The sequence below is a fragment of the Oryctolagus cuniculus genome, chromosome 11 (assembly GCF_051225735.1).
Source record: "Oryctolagus cuniculus isolate XC-2025 breed Fujian yellow rabbit chromosome 11, ASM5122573v1, whole genome shotgun sequence".
NCBI lineage: Eukaryota > Metazoa > Chordata > Mammalia > Lagomorpha > Leporidae > Oryctolagus > Oryctolagus cuniculus.
The window spans coordinates 45,096,611-45,114,961 of NC_142877.1; the positions used below are offsets into that span (position 1 = coordinate 45,096,611).

The window sequence follows — 18,351 nt, forward strand, 5'->3', positions numbered from 1 at the left end:
CATTTAAAATACAACACCAGCATAATAAATGCTTTGAAAATTATCAATGTAAAGGAAAAATAATTTTATTATTTATTATTATCATTTCAACAAATTTATTATGACCAATATGCCAGCTTCTGTCTATTCATTTTTATACTTCCATCTTCAAAATGAGTTTGTGGCCATTACCATAAAGTACATATATACAATAAAATAAATAAATGTAAATAAGTAAATATAATAAGTATCATCTTAGCCAAGTAAGGAAAAAGTAGAGACTGGCAATGCCACTGGAGCTCAGCCTCACATCTGGTGCAACACTGTCTCCCAGACAGAACTTGTGGACTTGTTATGAGAATCTGGCTTCCTTTACCAAGTATAAACCATGAACAGGATGACCTGCTACAGCTGACAAAACTCATCTCAGCAAATGCCACAAACACAAAGCCCAATGAATCCTCATCATAGTTCACAACTCACAACACTTGCACACAGAGCAAAATCATAAAATAGAGTTGGGGGATGAGACACGGCTCCTTTGAACATGAAGGCAGGGCGCCCTTTTGATCAATGACCCTTTTCTAAATGAAAGAGGGAAAGAGAGCGAGCCCTAGCCTCTTGATTCCATCACTATCTTAGCTTGTGACCCGGGACAAGTCACTTGGCCTTTCTGGAGCTGCATTTCTCAACAAAAATAACAGAACCCTAAGAGTCCTTCAGTGCTGAAAGTCAATGCTTTATTAGCTACAGTACAACACATAACTGGATAAAAAAACACCTTAACTCAAAAACCACTCCTCCTCCTAGGTACACTTGCCAACCAAACCCTCCCTACCTCCCTCCACCCAGCATACTTGAGGGCGTTACAGATCCTGACACTTTCAGAGGCTGGAGCTTAAGCCGGTTGGAGCACCCACAATAGATTCAAACACCACTTGGGGCAATCACGGTTATTTTGCAAATATTTAAAATGGAGTCAAATCCAAACATCATTTGAAGTGAGTTTCTAAGATTACCTGGTACTGACAGAGAAAAACACATATTAAAATAAATAAATAAATCAGAGAAAGGGCAAAGGATCGTAGTAACTTAAAAAAATTTTCTGTCCTCTTTAACAACTTTCTTATTAAAAAAAATTTTTTTAAACCAAGTAGCTGACCATCGTAGATAGTTTACATGATCAAACAAATAAAAATTAGCATGTCTTATCTGTAGTGAGAGACCAAAGCAAGCCCCACTTGGCAGCCTGCCAACCTGTGCTGGCCCCTTCTCCTTCCTGGAGCTCACAGGGACTTGGGAGGCCAACAGATGACTGTGAATCCCAAGTGAATGCGCTCCAATAACCTTGCAGGGCAGGAAGGAGTCCTCCTCTGATTGTGACTCAGAAAGGTGAAGTGAGGTGGTGGGCTCAGAACCCAGCGTCTGTCCAACTCCACAGAGCTCATCCTCTCTCCACTATTTTACGGTTAGTTCTTACTCTAAGCACCTTTTCTTGATCTAAGTAGTGCCAAAATAATAACAAAGACATCAAAATCACTAATACTCATGGACCTAAAACTGATCTTTAAGGAAGCTCTGACAAGACTTCTCCATGAATGGGGCGGTAGGAGCTTTTTCCCAAATGTCAAAACAGAACAAAAAAAAAAAAAACACAATTCACAACTCTGATGGCTTCTGGCTTAATTGTGTTATAAGTTCTCTCTCTCAATAAAAAAAAAAAAAAAAAAAAAAAAAAAAAAAAAAAAAAAGCAGCAGCAGCAGCAGCAGCAGCAGATCAGACAAATGGTGAGGAATGAAACCCAAGCACTGGTCAGCCTGACACTGGCTTCGGTTCATGTCCACCTGGCAGCCCAGTCCTAGCAATGGGAGCATGAGAGGGTGCCAACAGAGAGACTCTACTGATCGAGCAACAGAGCACAGTGACTGCAGGTCCAGGTGGAAGGCAAATCAGTGGTCAGAACCACCCTCCAGGCCATAGCAAAAAAGAATGTGCAGGGCCACTTGACAGACCCACTAAGGAGGCAAGGCAATCCGAGGACAAGTGGTGCTATTTAGGAGGCTGTTGAGGACTTACAAATTGCTTCTACAAAGAAGATTAACATTAAATTATGGAACATTAATAAGAACAATTGAGTTCTCTTCATTACAAGGGACATATTTAGCTCTAAAGAAATGATTTCAATTTCTCTTTTTGATTCCTTCACCCACATGTTGTATCTGTTTCCTAAATACACTCTTAATATATATTCTCCAAAACCACCTTCGGGTCATCTGGGGAGGGAAGTTAGTGTCTTCTCCCTGCAACCCTGTCTTCCCACTATGCTTTGTCTACTGCATTGTTCCAAGTCAGGCTCACCCATTGTACTAATGCTTTCATTTGCATGGAATATCAGATTTTTCCAGAGACCTTTCACAATGTTCTTGTTCAGAGAGCTTCATACATCTGTGTACCCTACAAATACCAGCAATGTTGCAGTTAGCTGCAGCCCTCAAGGCCCTTTGACACTTCCTCCTCCCCAAGCGGTTCAACGGACATCAGCCTACTCATGCTGACCCTGCTCATCATGTGGCATGTCACAAGCACAGATGTCTCCTTGGCGCTCTCCTGGCACTGAAGGCCAGGCCAGCTTCCCAATACATCTGTGATTTCACATTTGCAATGCTGTCTTCCCTCCTGGGAACATCTACTGGTGAGCAAACACACTTGATTACCACCGACCCTAAACCCTGCCCTCCGCACATGGTGCCCACTCCAGCTAGTTCCCCTTTCCTCCTCTGAGCCACATGAGACCTCTGTGAAAGCCTTGTCTCTGTCTGCTGCCCTCCACCACCTGGCTCCCATCTGCTCCCCACCCCCTCCAAGGGGGCCTCGTTCCTCTAGAACGTTCCCAAACACCTACACCTCACCAAAGACAGTGGTCAACTGGCTGCTCTGCTCTTGCCAGGCATCCCTGGTGCACATGTTTCTGGTTGCCCTCCTTCCTCAGCATCTCTGGCTGGCTCCTGCCCACCCATCAAGCAAGGAGGTGACCCTCTTCTCTCTATGGCACCTACGCCCTTCCCAGGTGACCCCAGTCCTGTAATGTTAAGTTCAACTGTCCATCACCATGATTGCTATCATGTGTTTTATCCCATTCCCGAGCTTCGTACCTCACCAAATCTGCCTGGCCCTCCAGCAAGGCCAGCAGTTTCGGTCATCTTCCTAATTGCTACCACTTTCAAGCATATTGAAAGAGGCAGAGTGCAGCAAAGCCTAAAAGCCCACAGCTAATTGTAAAACAAAACAAAACAAAATATCACATCCTTCAAGGACAAAGCTAAGAAGGAAAAATTATAATTAAAATTCTAGAAATTCCAAGTTAGTTTAGTGTTGTTCTTAAATTTTGCAATGATTAAAACTAATTTGCTGTAAAACCTGATTAACTTCTTATATTTCCAGTGTTTTAATAAAAAAGACTTACCCTAAATAGTAACCCTGCCAAGCTCTGGGCAAACAAGTCCTTTATTTGTTTTTCCTTTGGCTTCTGCATGACAGCTTCTGTTATCCTGAGTAGTATTTGCAACATCTGCTCCCTAGGCCACCCAAAACAAAAGCTTATATTAATAACCACATCTCCAAAGCACTTTAACATAATTACAGGTATGAGAAATTCTCTTAAGAATCCAGCATCATTGACAAATCATGTATTGCAATTGTTAAAATCTGAATGCCAATTACATAATGAAAATCCTACTTGTGATTTATGACTATTCTACAAACACCTCCCATGTCCACAGCCACAGGCATGAGAAGACACTCCCAGCTTGATTTTCTCCCCTGGCAAAAGGGAGGCAAAAGATGGTTTTCCCCAGGCATGCTGGCACCTTGAAGGTACCTGGTAAGGCACTCAGTGAAAGGCTGTGCCTCTGAGAATTTTATGTAGCAGTCTTTAATTTCCCCATCCAGTATTTTACTTAACCTGGAAGATCCCCCTACCTAGCTTTGTGAGAAAAAATACAGTGGACCTTCTGGTTTTTATTCTGAGAACAGATGCAGTCCACACATCACAGCGTGGCAGAGCCACACGGTCCTCCCACAGGTCGTGAGTAGACACTGACAGGCGCTGAGCTTGTGCCTGGAGGACACCGGCTCTGCACAGGGCACCGCAGGGAGCAACCAGGACACCTGCAATGTGGGCACACAATGTGCCAGCGCTCCGGTGCTCCTGCAGAGGGGACTTGCTGTGGAAGGTCTCTGGAGATCATAAAACACTCCTGTGCAGAGACAACATCACACTGCTAACCACAGCACTCAGAGTTTTACAACTGAAGGGCGTTCTTTCTTACAGCTAACTTCCAGTCCTCACGTCACAGTGCCTGCTCTCTTGGTCTTTCCCTAGGTTCTGTGGGAACACAGAACATGGTCTCTTTCCTATGTAATGAAGGAAAATCACTCTGCACTTCTGGGGTTGGTATATTCTATTATTCTATCGTTCATCTTCACTACTCTCTCCATGACCTTGTCATTCTTCAGTGAAAAAGTTGGGAATGGCATGAATTAACCTTGGTTACATCATAAGACGCCTAAATCATAGTTCGCTCATACTTTTCTCAGGTCTCTGCATGGCAGAAGAGCGTTTTGTATGCAATGCTGAATCTTATTAAACTGATCATGGGAGCGTGACTCTGAGAAGCTCCTGCCTTCTTTGTAGCTGACGCTGTCTGATTTTGGTTGGCATACGCTCTCACTGTACAAATTCCATCTCTTTGCCTGTCCCTATATGCCGCCTGCGGGTTCCGCAAGTGTGAAGAGGGAGCATTTTCAAGTGTGGACGGTCTAGGCACATATGCGTGAAGTGGGACAGCAACTCTGAAGAAGAGAATCCGGGAAGACATGGTAGAGGTGGAGACAGCCTGTCACTCACCACAGTCAGGGCACCCATGTCCCTGTCACAAGGAGGGGAGAGCAACACCCAGTTTCACCAATGCCTGCTTATACTAATGATGCATGCAACACCATGACAAACACTTCATCCACACAAGGAGCTGTGCGCCCATCATGCAAATGGGATGAGAATGACAGCCTAAGTTTCACAAAAAATCTTGGTGATAAATTTTATCAAAAAGCACAAAGGTGACGAAAATAAGGGCTGACAAAAAGAGAGGTAATTCAATTTCTGAATCTATGAATCTTGGGAAGCCAGGAAGTTCCATGCAGAGTCTTCTGCACAAACAGGAAAGTGAGAAAGCCGTCCAGAGTTTGGAAGAATCTCTGCTAACAGGAGAGAGATGCTGGCTTTGGCTGCAGCAGGTTTCTTCCTATTTCGTGCGACACTGACTTTCGGCCCCTCCTCCTCACAGACTTCTCTGGGAACGCATGACATTAGGCAGCTAACTGTCGTTGTGTCCAGAGGAGTGAGGGCTTCTGCGTTCCTTACTATTTACCTTACCGCTATGCTCTCACACAGCTGATATGTTTGCGCATCCACCATCCCAGGACCTCTTCTTACCACGGCTCTGGCTACAGCCCAGGCCTGAGCCCTCACCCTCTGTGGCCGTGGACTTGGGGCTTCTCTGTACTATTTCCCACCTGGCAGAGAACTCTGGAGCATGTGCAAGGCAGTGGCCTGTGCCCTCATCATGTTCTGCAAGGCCTGTGTAGCCCAGCTCTGGCCTGCCTGCTTGCAGCTTCCCCTCCCACACTCTCTCTGCTCCTGCCTGAATACACATTCCTTCTCCCTACACCAGGACTTCTTGCACCTGCTGTTCCTTCTACAGGAATGTTCTTCCCCCAGACGACCTCCTGGCTCCTCTCTCCTTCCTTGGGGCTCTGCTGGGAAGGAGCTTCCCTGACACCTGATAAACACAAAGCCCCTGGCCTCCACATTGGGCAACACCCATCCAGCCCAAGACTCCCTGACCCCTTCCCCTGCATCACTGCTCTTCCCAGCACTCAGTACCACCTGAAACTGCTTATGAGGCTATTCTAGCAGAACATGGCCTCAGAAGGCTCACTCTCCACTCTAACGGTATAGTGGAGGCTCAGTGGTTATTTTTGGGGGGAAGGAAAGGAGTTAGGGAGGGAGGAGGGGAAGGAGAGACGTGTGTAGGAGTGGAACAAGGGCTCGTCTGGTGCTCACAGACACAAGATCTGTCATAGAAGCAGCTCACATGCCTTTCACTACTCTATGGACTCTTCTTCGGGGAGTATTTTCAGCAATGCCCAGATTTTTTTTTATTTAATACTTTTACCTGGAAATCTTCCGAATTAGAAAAGAACAGAACTGCTTAATTTTATTTCCTAGAATTTTCAAGAAAATAAAAAGTTACCCCAAAGCACGGAGATACTCATACTGTGGCTACAGTGGCATGCAGAATTCATAGAGGTTTCAAAGGCAGAACCATGAACAATACCACTGATACAACCAGGGTATTGAGGCACAATATTTCAATTGAGAGCACACCAGCACTTCTCATTACTTTCAGTATTACTGATGTGGTACTCATGTCTGTTTAGATCGTACTGCGCATCACTGTAATACGTCGAGCCTTAACACCTACTTAGCAAGCAGTGCTACATTTAAAAGTCTGGGGAGGAGGCCACTGGAATGTTCCTGTTGCGTCATCACTTTGTGACTCTTGTATCTGTGTACTTTCTGCAACACAGGGTTCCTCTGGACCCACCGTTTCCCTCTCGCAAATGAAAAGGACTGAACTAGGGAGCCCACAGCCCCAGCTAGCTCCCACATCCCTAGGGGGTATTCCACCAAGTGCAAAGAGACTCTGTGCAAAGCACCCTTTGTGCAGACTCCAGGGCAGCGGGAAGAGAGAGGTAGCGAAGAGGACTCCCCAGGGATGTCCAGGAAGGGAAGGCTGTCACCCGCTGGCCTCAAGTAGAAGAGCACCGAGGAATGTGGATCACAGCCAGGTGGGCAGGGGCTGGTGGCTGAGCGGCAGGCGCACACGAAGCACAGGACTTAGAGGCATTTCCAAGACAGGACGGGGAGGCGGCCTTCTCAGCACGTGGGGAAGAGGAAGGAGAGGAGAGTAACTCTGAGGCCTTCTGGTCTGTTGCTGAGAACCACCCAGAATACGAAGCGCACGGTCGGTGCAGGGGAGGGGAGGGAGTGTGGACTCCAACGCGTTGTTAACCTTCAGGGATACTATAAAACCAAAAACCAAGATGAAAGGGAAGGAGAAAGCTTTGAACTTTTAATGATGCCACTACATGTCTGACTGTACTATTTGATTAGTCACTTTGATATTTTATCACTTAAAATAATTGTTTTTCCAAAATGAACTTACAACGTTAAGTCTGAAGCAATAAAAACCAGTTTACAATGTTTTAGGGAAATTAACAAACTCTCCTGGGCACAGGAAGAATGATATTATAAGACATCAGTTGCTGCTTTTCCTGAAAACCATGTCTGCTGACAGTTTTGAATGGAAAAATCTACTATTAAGTAACAGGATGACTTATTCTTAGTTCAAGAGCATTTTTCAAGACAATAATGAAAACAAAGGACTATCAAAGCCCTGGGTCCTTACCTTCTTCATAATTCAGAGAAGCTGTCACAAAAGACTGATTAGCATCTTTTTGTTAACTTTGTAAAGCCACGAAGTAAATGGAAACTTTAACTTTTTAATTATGCTCAAAAACCAGAAACATCTGTTTTTCAATGTTAATTAATTTGAAATAAGCTTACCATGTCTTTTTATTCATTGTAAGCTCCATTATCATGCGCCTAAAAATAATTAAAACGGCTTTACAAGCATCAACTTGTTCTTTCAAGAGCATGGGAACTTCAGCACATGGTTCCAACAAAAAGACGTTTGCAGCATTTGTCAAAAACACCTTAAAATCAACAGTTTTGGATTAGAAAGTGTAATTAAATATATACATCTGAACAAATTTTGCCTAAAGATAACGATATTAATTTCATTCTACCTATAAATCACCTTTGAGTTATTTCTACACAGATTCTGTTTCAATATAGCAAGTGGTACCAAACACATATTCAAGACTTTTTTAACAGCAGGCATGGTTAAGCCACAGCTTGGGATACCCACATTCCATATCAGAGTGCCTGGTTCCAGTCCCAGCTACTCCATGCTTCCAATCCAGCTTCCTGCTTATGTTGGAGAGGCAGCAGGTGATGGCCAACTACGTAGGTCCCTGCCACCCACATGGGACACCTGGATGGAGTTCCTGGCTCCTGACTTCAGCCTGGTCTAGACCTAGTTTTGCCGGCAGTTGGGGTGTGAACCAATGGATTGAAGATCTCGCCTTTTCTCTCTCCCTCTCTTGTCTTTTTGCCTTTCAAATAACTACATTTTTAAAAAGATTGAAGATCTCGCCTTTTCTCTCTCCCTCTCTTGTCTTTTTGCCTTTCAAATAACTACATTTTTAAAAAGTTTTTTTTTTATCTTAGTTCACCCCTTAGAATCATTTAAATACCAAGATATCGACATGGCCTTTTCCTAAGGAAAAACTGCAACTTTAAAAATTTTATGAGTCAGAAGAGCTTTTTTTTGAGACTTCTTTCTGACAATCAACAAAAAGAAGACGGGGTGTGTGTGTGTGTGTGTGTGTGTGTAGATAAGATCATTGTGTTTAGATGAGCAATGCTGGGTGCAGGGAGAGGAGGAGAACAGGAGGAAGGGTCGGATAATGGCCAGACAGAACCACAGGATTCTTGCTGACTCCCCCAGGACATGAACTCCTGATTCCTGACAAGCGTGGCCAGCACCAGACAACAGAGGTGAGGGCCTGGAGGTGCAGCGGTGTGCCGGGATGCTGCACAACTCCCAGGAGTGCATGCTTTTATTATGAGAAATGTATTTTTAGAAGAATATAAAATGTGAGCGACTTCTTGCAAAAACTGAGATTCAAAAAAAAAAGTTCAGCTAATCAGTCAACTACTCTCTATGCCCTGGATCAGGCCCGCAGGGTGCAAGTTCCCCGTCCTTGCCAACAGGGGAACCCCAGCAGACAATGTGAAAGGACCTGATCCAGGCGGAAACACAGGAGGCCACTCCGCAGAGTCATGACTCAGGGCTCCATCCACTTCAGACATTCTGTTGTCAATCAGGTCTGAGGCTGGACCTGCTCCAGCTGCCCGGGGTACACTTCCTCATAGTTCTCCTGTGTGCCCAACAGCACACACTCAGAGGATTTGGGAGCAAAGAGAACTTTTCTGGCTCATCTGTGGATGAAATGCATTAACAATCACATCTCAAAATAAATAACCAGCCTGATTGAAATTAATATACTCAAAAGGCAAGGGGGGAACTATAATGTAGACAACCTCTAAGGTTATCTTTTGCAAAATTAAAGAGCAACATGTTGCCGGCGCCGCGGCTCACTAGGCTAATCCTCCGCCTGCGGCGCTGGCACACCGGGTTCTAGTCCCGGTCGGGGCGCTGGATTCTGTCCCGGTTGCCCCTCTTCCAGGCCAGCTCTCTGCTATGGCCCGGGAGTGCAGTGGAGGATGGCCCATGTGCTTGGGCCCTGCACCCCATGGGAGACCAGGAGAAGCACCTGGCTCCTGCCATCGGCTCAGTGCGGTGCGCCAGCCGCGGTGGCCATTGGAGGGTGAACCAACGGCAAAGGAAGACCTTTCTCTCTCACTGTCCACTCTGCCTATCAAAAAAAAAAAAAAGGCAAGCAACATGTCCCAATTTTCTAAGAAGAACCATTAAATAAGCACTGTAACATAGGAGTTGCTAAGTGATGACATAAATCACAAAGAATTTACTAGCTTTCAACTAAGAAAAAAATAACTTTCTGATTAACAAGTGCAGCAGCTGTAGTTTAGTTTTAGTGACTATGTTTTTCTCAACTTTAAAAAAATGTACCTAGCTGAGAGGCGGAGAGACGGAGAGAGCCCACAGCTATCTGCTAGTTCACTACCCAAATGCTACAAGGGCTGGGCCTGGACTGCAGAGAAGTCAGGAGGTGGGAACCTAAGTCACGTCTGGCAGGGACCCAACTGCTGGAGCCATCACTGTTGCCTTAGGGTCTACCTGGCAGGAAGCTGCACTCAGGTGCCAGAGGCACGCACTGACCTCAGGTGCTTCCCTGTGGATGCAGGCATCTTAGTTGGCTCCTTAGCCAACAGGGCAAGTGCCCAACCCGGTGGTTGTGTATTTTAAAGAATACCACGTTGCTGATTTTCAATGGAAGATGAGAAAATCATGAATATGGTAAAATGCCAATCGGCTGAAAAAGAAAACGGACCCCATGATCATGAAGACTATCAGATGACAAACACAGCATCATGTAAAACTGTGCAACATGCGCGCTACCCCCTTGCGTCACAGACTCCGCACCTGGCTTCTATGTGGGAGGCCCACCCGATACGGCCAAAGACCTGTATGAAGGGGCAAGGAGAGGGCCGAGGAGCAGGTGATTGAGAAGCACACAGTGTTTTCACTTACACTTCTAATAACCTTCAAGTTGAACAGGGCCTGAGAGGTAACCTCCTAACCCCCATTTTTGAGATAAAATCCTGGGTCCAGGAAGGTTAAGTGATAGGCTGAAGCTGCCCTTTCCAATGATCCCAGGCAATATCAGTTCTCCCATATATTCCTTAAGACAGGTATCTAAAAACTACCTCATTGCTCATTGTCCTCCATAAACACAGGCCATCTGGGGGCGCTTGTGACATGGCACAGTGGTTTAAGCCACGACTTGTGACACCTGTATCCCATATTGGAGTGCCGGTTTGAATCCCGGTAGCTCCATTTCCAATCCAGCTTCCGCTAATGTGGCTGGGAAAGCAGCAGATGATGGCCCAAATACTTGGGCCCCTGCCACCCATGTGAAAGGCTGGGATGGAGTTCCAGGCTCCTGGATTTGGGCCGGTCAAGCCCCAGCCATTGCAGCCATTTGGTGAGTGAACCAAAAGATGGAAGATATCTCTTTGTCCCTCTCTGCCTTTAAATAAATAAATAAATCTTTTTTAAAAAACATGGTTCTTTTAAAAAAAAAAAGATTGACTTACTTGAAAAAGCTATAGAGAGAGAGGAAGAAATAGAGAGAGATATCTTCCATCCATTGGTTTAGTCCCCAGATGGGTGCAACAGCCAGAGCTGAGCCAGGCCAACGCCAGGAGCCAGGAGCTTCATCCAGGTCTCCCACAGGGGTGCAGGGGCCCAAACACTTGGGCCATCTTCTGCTGCTTTCCCAGGCCATAGCAGGGAGCTGGATCAGAAGTGGAACAGCCAGGAAACAAACTGGCACCCATATGGGATGCTGGTCCTGCAGGCAGCAGGTTTTAGCTGCTATACCACAATGCTGGCTCCCAAAACATGCAATTTTTAAGAAAAATATTGTTTATAAGATTATACAAAAGGTCTCCAAAAAGTCTGTGGAAAATAAATATTATGCATGGTTTTCAGAACTTTTTACACCAAAATAAACTTATCTTTTAATTCCATTTTTCTACCAATTTTTGAAATATCCATTTTTTCTAAGGATTTATTTTATTTATCCAAAAGGCAGAGTGACAGAGAGAGAGGAAGGGACATAGGAGAACTTTCATCTGTTGGCTCACACCCCTAAAGGCAGCAACAGTCAGGGCTGGGCCAGGCAGAAGTCAGGAGCCAGGAGCTTCATCCAGGTACCCCACATGGGTGCAGGGCCCCAAGCACTTGAGCTATCTTCTGCTTCCTTCCCAGGTGCATTAGCAGGGAGCTGGATGGGAAGCGGAGCATCCAGGACTCGAACAGGCACTCTGAAATGGGATGCCCATGCTACAGGCTGTGGCTTAACTCTCTGTACCACCATGCCAGCCCCCAGAATACCCATCTGTAATGACTAAGCCATGCAAATCGGTGTCCAAGAGTCCTGGCTAACCACCGGGATATGTTTGGAAAATACTTTTAGATTAAAATGTCAGTTATTTCACAATCACTATGTAATGATTCCTCTCAAAAAACTGCAACCAGTTCTTAAGTCTTCTTTGACTTTAAAACTGGGATGAAAATTTAAGAGTTGTTGGGGCCTGCACTGTGGAGTACAAGGTCCATCCCACACGGATGCCGGTTCGAGTCCCAGCTGCTCCACTTCCAATCCAGCTCCTGCTAATGTGCCTGGGAAGGCAGTGGAAGATGGCCCAAGTGCTTGGGTCCCTGCCACCCACATGGGTGACCTAGAGGAAGCCCCTGGCTTCAGCCTGGCGTAGCCCCATCTGTTGTGGCCATTTGGGGAGTGAACCAGCAGATGGAAGATCTCTACATCTCTCTCCTCTTTCTCTGTATCTCTGCCCTTCGAATAAATAAATTAATCAAAAACAAAAGAGAAAGAAAAAGTCAGAGTTGTTTACTGACAGATGGCAAAAATATCATTATGTTTCTCCAACATTATCGTCAATAAACAAAACATTCTCAATGACCGCAGCTCTGGGCAGTCCGCGTGTCACGGCCCGTCACACACCTGCAGCAGAGCCTGGGCCCCGGCTCGCACGTTTGTGTTGTCCTCCTCTGTCACGCACCCTCTGCTCATGGCGCTCGTGAAGGAGTAGCTGCGCCCCCAGCTGGAAGAGCGCTTATGACCCGAACCTTCCGTCGGGGCCTTGGAGAAAGAAGGATGCGGTTAACAGAGACACATTTGCATGTTGGATTCCACGGAGTCACCGAAAAAATGAGTCCAGGAGGGCAAACATCTTCTCTATCATTTCATCACTCTTCCCCTGGTACCTAAAGTCGTGCTTAGCACTTACGGTGTGCTGAAGGAGCGAGTCATGTGTGTCCCGTGACTGACGGGGTATGGAACACGGGCCTTTAAACCAAGTGATGAATTCTGTTTGTGGACCTATTCTTTCCAATCTCATCACTGGAAGGATTTCACCAATACAGAAAATCCAAAATTATGGAACTGATACAGATATTTATGGGTAGGAATTTTTCAACATTCTAAATTAATTTTAAAATAACAAGCCAGAAATACAAATACAACTAAAGTTGCTTTAATGTTTTAGGAAGGTGCTCCACTCCATCATTTTAGATTTATCCAACCTCTGGCTTTATCTGACAGGAGGATGGCACTCAGAGCTGCGGCCAGGCTCATGATGGAGGTAGCCCTGGCCGTGCGGTCACTCCTTCCCAGGGTGCAACACACAACCGCTTCTGACGTAGTCCACTGCATGAGCAAAGTCTGCCAAATTTCATTTCTCCAAAACTCTTCTAATTCAAACAGCTTAGGGAGAAGACAGTCACACTTTTCAGTCTCATGTAGAGATGTGTAAAGTAAGGTGGCTTACTAAACAACTCTTTGGCCACAGTGACTGAGGAAGCTGCAGCGTGCATGTGACCCTAGCGTGGGGGTTAGGAGATAGCTATTCTAGAAGACAGACCAGAAGCCGCCTCTCAGAGGGGCATTGGGCAGGTCAGAAAGAGATCCACTGCCTGAGCAGGTATATTTGCACTTCCAACTCCAGAGACAGCTGATGAAATTACCTCCTTACTATCAGTTTCTGAAAAGCCCAATTTTTCAGTATCTTCTTGGGCAGCATCTTTTGTATCCGGTTCCTCCATGAACACAGGTTTGTCCTGGAGGATCCACTTTCTGTACACTTGAACTACTTTCCTTGTTACAGCTATCTCACAGGAAGGCAGCAGAAATGCCTGAAAGGAAAAGAGAAAACGTCCTGTTAATTGCACACAAACTCAGGTCACTATGGAGCCGTGAGATAGATACTTCCAATGGCCATCCCCGATTTCAGACTTTGAAATATACAGCCTGTAACTATACTATCCAGGGCCACATAGATGGTACACACACAGGTTATCTGAGGAAAAATACACGTGATTGGCCATCCAAAATAATATAGTTTAAAAGTAACTTCTCAGCCGGCACCACGGCTCAATAGGCTAATCCTCCGCCTTGAGGCACCAGCACACAGGGTTCTAGTCCCAGTTGGGGCGCCAGATTCTGTCCCGGTTGCCCCTCTTCCAGGCCAGCTCTCTGCTATAGCCCGGGAGTGCAGTGGAGGATGGCCCATGTGCTTGGGCCCTGCACCCCATGGGAGACCAGGAGAAGCACCTGGCTCCTGCCTTCGGATCAGTGCAGTGCACCGGCCGCGGTGGCCATTGGAGGGTGAACCAACGGCAAAAGGAAGACTTTTCTCTCTGTCTCTCTCTCTCACTGTCCACTCTGCCTGTTAAAAAAAAATAAAAAAAGTAACTTCTCTACTTGAATAATTTTTCCAAAAAATTAACCAATAAATCATGCCTATACTGATATTTTAATTGGCTGCATAAAACAATTATAATTATACCATCTGAAAATTTTCCCAACAAATCAGAAATAGGTGATAGACAACAGACATCACTAAGTTGGCAAATGCTTCAAATCAGGGCTTTATCTGTTCTTTTCTTTTCTGACAGCCAGTTGATCAACCTTAATCAGGACACCACTGAGTACAGCTACCCGTATCAACAGGAGCCACTGTGCATATTTACAGGAACTTTGTTAACGTTAAGGAATTCCCTTACACCTCTGCAAACCAGGATTTTGATTTAAACATAGACAAGAAAACTTAAAGGGAAATGCATTTTCCATTTGCGTTTGCCATTTAACTAAGAACCACTGCTGTATGAAAAGGGAGCAGGAAGGAGAGGTTACCCCAACTCAGCTGCCTGCTTCAACACCAACGTGACAACACCGAGGGGCAGAGCACTGGAGAGCATTTTCTCAAGGTTACAAAGTTAGCTGGACACAAACTCAGGTCTTATCTCAAGCTTCTCAAACTTTTTTTTTTTTTTAACATTATTGTTAAGGATCATGCCATGAGATCCAATTACAGGCAGATTTCAATTTACCAGAGGTTCATGCAATACATAAGTTTCCACGAATGGTGGGCAGATCACACCAAGTTCCAGAACAGAAGAGTCTGTGTTATAACAAGACTACACAGTATCAATGTATCACATAATCTGATATGTAAGCTCAGAAAGATCAACCAAGCAAAAAGTATGACAAGGTATGCCAGTATCCCCATTCTAATTTTCTCTCTCTCTCTGACTCTCCCTCTCTCTCTGCAACTCTGACTTTCAAATGAATAAATAAATCTTCAAAAAAAATTCCAGATTAAAAAAATGAGAAAATCTGTTACCAAGAGAGATGACCTAAGGAAAATACTAAAACTATTCTTTAGGCAGAAAGGAAATTATTCCAGGTCAGAAATGTGGGAGGAATTGACGCTGTGGCGCAGTGGGTTAGACCTCTGCCTGCAGCACTCACATCCCATATGAGTACTGGTTTGAATTCAGGCTGCTCCACTTCCAACCCAACTCCCTGTGAATGTGCCTGGGAAAGCAGTAGAAGATGGCCCAAGTCCTTGGACCCTGCACCCATGTGGGAGAGCTGGAAGAAGCTCCTGGCTCCTGGCTTTGGCCTGGCCCAGCCCCGGCTGATGCAGCCATTTGGGGAGTGAACCAGTGGACAGAAGATCTCTCTCAGTCTTTGTCTCTCCCTCTCTCTGTGTAATTCTGCCTTTCCAATAAAATAAATCATTTTTTAATAAAAGAAATTTAGGAAAGACTAAATGCAACAAAAAGAATTTGGGTAAATCTAAATGAATAAAAAAACTGAATAAAATAATTATAATAGTTCTGAAAGGTAGGATATATTCGTAACCAGAAATTCAAATATATAACAATAGTATATAAACTGAGAATGAGTAAATACAACTAATGTGCATACTAACAGGTAAAATTTGAAATTAATGCTAGATTTTAAATTAGGAATGTATTTTATTAACTAACCACTCAAATATTTATATAAGGGGCTGACATTGGGTTAATCCACTGCTTGCGACACCAGCATCCCCTATCAGAGTGCCAGTTCATGTCCTGGCTGCTCCACTTCTGATTCAGCTCCTTGCTAAAGCACTTGGTCAGGTGATAGATGATGACCCAAGTACTTGGGTCCCTGCCACCCATGTGGGAGACCAGAATGGAGCTGCAGGGTCTTGGCTCTTGGCCTGGCCCAGCCCTGGCTTTTGCAGCCACTTGGGGAGTGAACCAGTAGATGAAGGATCTCTGTCTCTCTCTCTGTCTCTCTTTCTCTCTCTCCATCACCCTGCTTTTCAAATAAGTAAATACTTAAATCTTCATAAAATAATTACAAATGAGTGTGAAACCACTTATCTGACTATAGGAGGAAAATGTGATACTAAAAACAAGTAGCCTGAAAGAAGCCAATACAACTAGAAAGTGAAAAGCAGAACAGTAGACTCAGACCCATTGACAGCAGTTGCTGTGTTACATGCAAATGGAATAGGGCTCCAATCAAAAATGTTCGCATGCAATTTAGGAGAGTATATCTAAAACATAAAGAGTCAGAGAAAGATACAGCACAGAATCTTTGGGGTCTCAGGATGTGCCAGCTCCTCCATGCTGTTCTGGGAAATCTGAGATCCCCTGGGCAAGGAGAACAACCTGAAAACTCTTGTTTCTGAAGGTCACTGAACTCCTTTAGGTCAGTTCAGAGCAGGAATCTGAGATGGGGACACCTGCTGTGCCTATGACAGCTCAGGATACCTCATTTGAAAGAGTTAGGATACTAACTACCTCCTTTACAATTTGACTCCTGGCTGGCCCTTTTGCTGCAAACGTATTGCTTCTGCAAAGCTGGCCGGAGTCAGCATAGTGAGTCCGAAACAAACAAACTCCTCCATGACAAAGGTTGGGGATCTCTAATCTCTATCCCAAAACACTTCACTCATGCCCTGAAAATATCAGCAAGAACTCAAGATCCAGAAAACAGATTCTACTTATGGGAAAACAATCCTCTGAAAAGAAGTTTGGAATCAGCAAAACCTGAGAGTCAGATGGCCTAAGTTTCACAGCTTCTGCCACGGCTCCAGTCCAGAAGAGAAAGAGAAAACTCGATCAATCCTTAAAGAAGCATGGGCATCATAGAAACATCGTAAGAGAAAAAGAAAATGAGAAAGGAGGAGAGAGGGGTGAAAATGGAGGCCTGGTGCCCTCACATCCTTCCTTCCAACGCCTCTCGCACCCTCACCAAGTGAAGAAGATGAGATGGTGGGTAAAGAGCTGGCAGAGGTCAGCACCCAGCACCCATCCCAACAAGGATGGTCAACACTGTCAGCAGGATACAGTCTCCTGGGTGACACATCAGGAATGTCAGCTCCAGCCCTGTAAGCACTCGGTGGCCCGGGCGCCACAGCCCTCTTCCCAGGCAGTACCAAGTGGTGCTTGGCGTCACCACCTCTCTGCCTCGGGCACTTCCTAAGCTGTGTTCACCCGGCCTTCTCAAGCTCTAGGGAATGGGAAAGGACAACAAGCAAGCTGAGGCAGGAGGTGAGGCGAGGGTTCCTAGAGGTGGGCTGCAGAGCGGTCGGAAGCAAGGTGCAGTCTCACCAAAGCCCGCGGCGAGTTGAAATGGATGTGGCCGCTTTCCCTTGTGTTTAGCTTTCTCATTTTCTCACTGCGTCTTTGTTGCTGTTTGTTGAGGTCCTGTCTGCCAAAGAGATACAGGACTGCTTTTACGCTGAGATCCTCAAGGCCCAGGCAAAGTAACTTTAGGGTGTTTAATCTCTGTCCAGTGGTGCAATTATTTCCTCTTCTTTCCCATTAGACTGAAGTGAGATTTACTCTGGAGCAGTGGTTCCCAAAACCCATGTGTATTTCACTCGATTGGTTTAGTTCTCCCTGACTTTCTGGGGATGGAAGCCATACAATTCATCATTAGGGCAGCATCTCCCGATAGCAGCAACACCAGACAAAGACTCCTCATGTCCAACTCCTGTCATCTTCTTTTACCTTTTGCAAGAGATCCATTTTTGCATTTTTCATCTTCAGTACTCTGCTGGAACTCTGACATTTCCATCAGTTAGAACTGCTATCTGTCAATCGCTTCTCGGCCTTTTGGCTAAGATCAAGTGTAGAATTACTGTCAAAGGGGGCCCGGTGCTGTGGTATAGTGGGCTAAACCTCCGCCTGTGGCACCGACATCCCATATGGGCGCCGGTTCATGTCTCAGTTGCTCCACTTCCAATCCAGCTCTCTGCTTTTGGCCTGGGAAGGAAGTGGAAGATGGTCCAAGCACCAAGCACTTGGGCCTCTGCACCCATGTGGAGACCCAGAAGAAGCTCCTAGCTTCGGATTGGCTCAGCTCCTCCCGCTGTGGCCATCTGGGGAGTGAAGTAGCAGATGGAAGATCTGTCTCTCTCTCTCTCTCTAACTCGGCCTCTCAAAAAAATAAATAAATCTTAGAGAAAAAAAAAAAAAGAATTACTGTCAGAGGGGTGGCTGCTGTTGTTCCAGACAGGATACGACTACCACTCCTCTATCCCCAGCTACTGTTTGGCTTCCTTACTGCCACTTGTTCGGGAGACACCTGCTCTTCTTTCTAACGTG

General features: G+C 45.4%; 1 protein-coding gene across 16 annotated transcripts in view; it reads right to left on the bottom strand.

Annotated features, from left to right (window-relative positions):
* RALGAPA2 (Ral GTPase activating protein catalytic subunit alpha 2) overlaps positions 1-18,351 on the bottom strand; it is a 327,703-nt gene that overhangs the window by 219,055 nt on the left and 90,297 nt on the right. For all 16 annotated transcript variants that reach the window (XR_016216034.1, XR_016216033.1, XR_016216032.1 and 13 more), the window contains exons 11-14: positions 13,423-13,590; positions 12,401-12,538; positions 7,668-7,816; positions 3,444-3,555 (exon numbers count right to left, since the gene is read on the bottom strand). Coding sequence is in view for 13 of the 16 variants with exons in the window: in XM_089307358.1 (XP_089163484.1) it covers positions 3,444-3,555; positions 7,668-7,816; positions 12,401-12,538; positions 13,423-13,590 (567 nt within the window). In the remaining 3 variants the exon portion in view is untranslated. The remainder of the gene's footprint in view (positions 1-3,443; positions 3,556-7,667; positions 7,817-12,400; positions 12,539-13,422; positions 13,591-18,351) is intronic.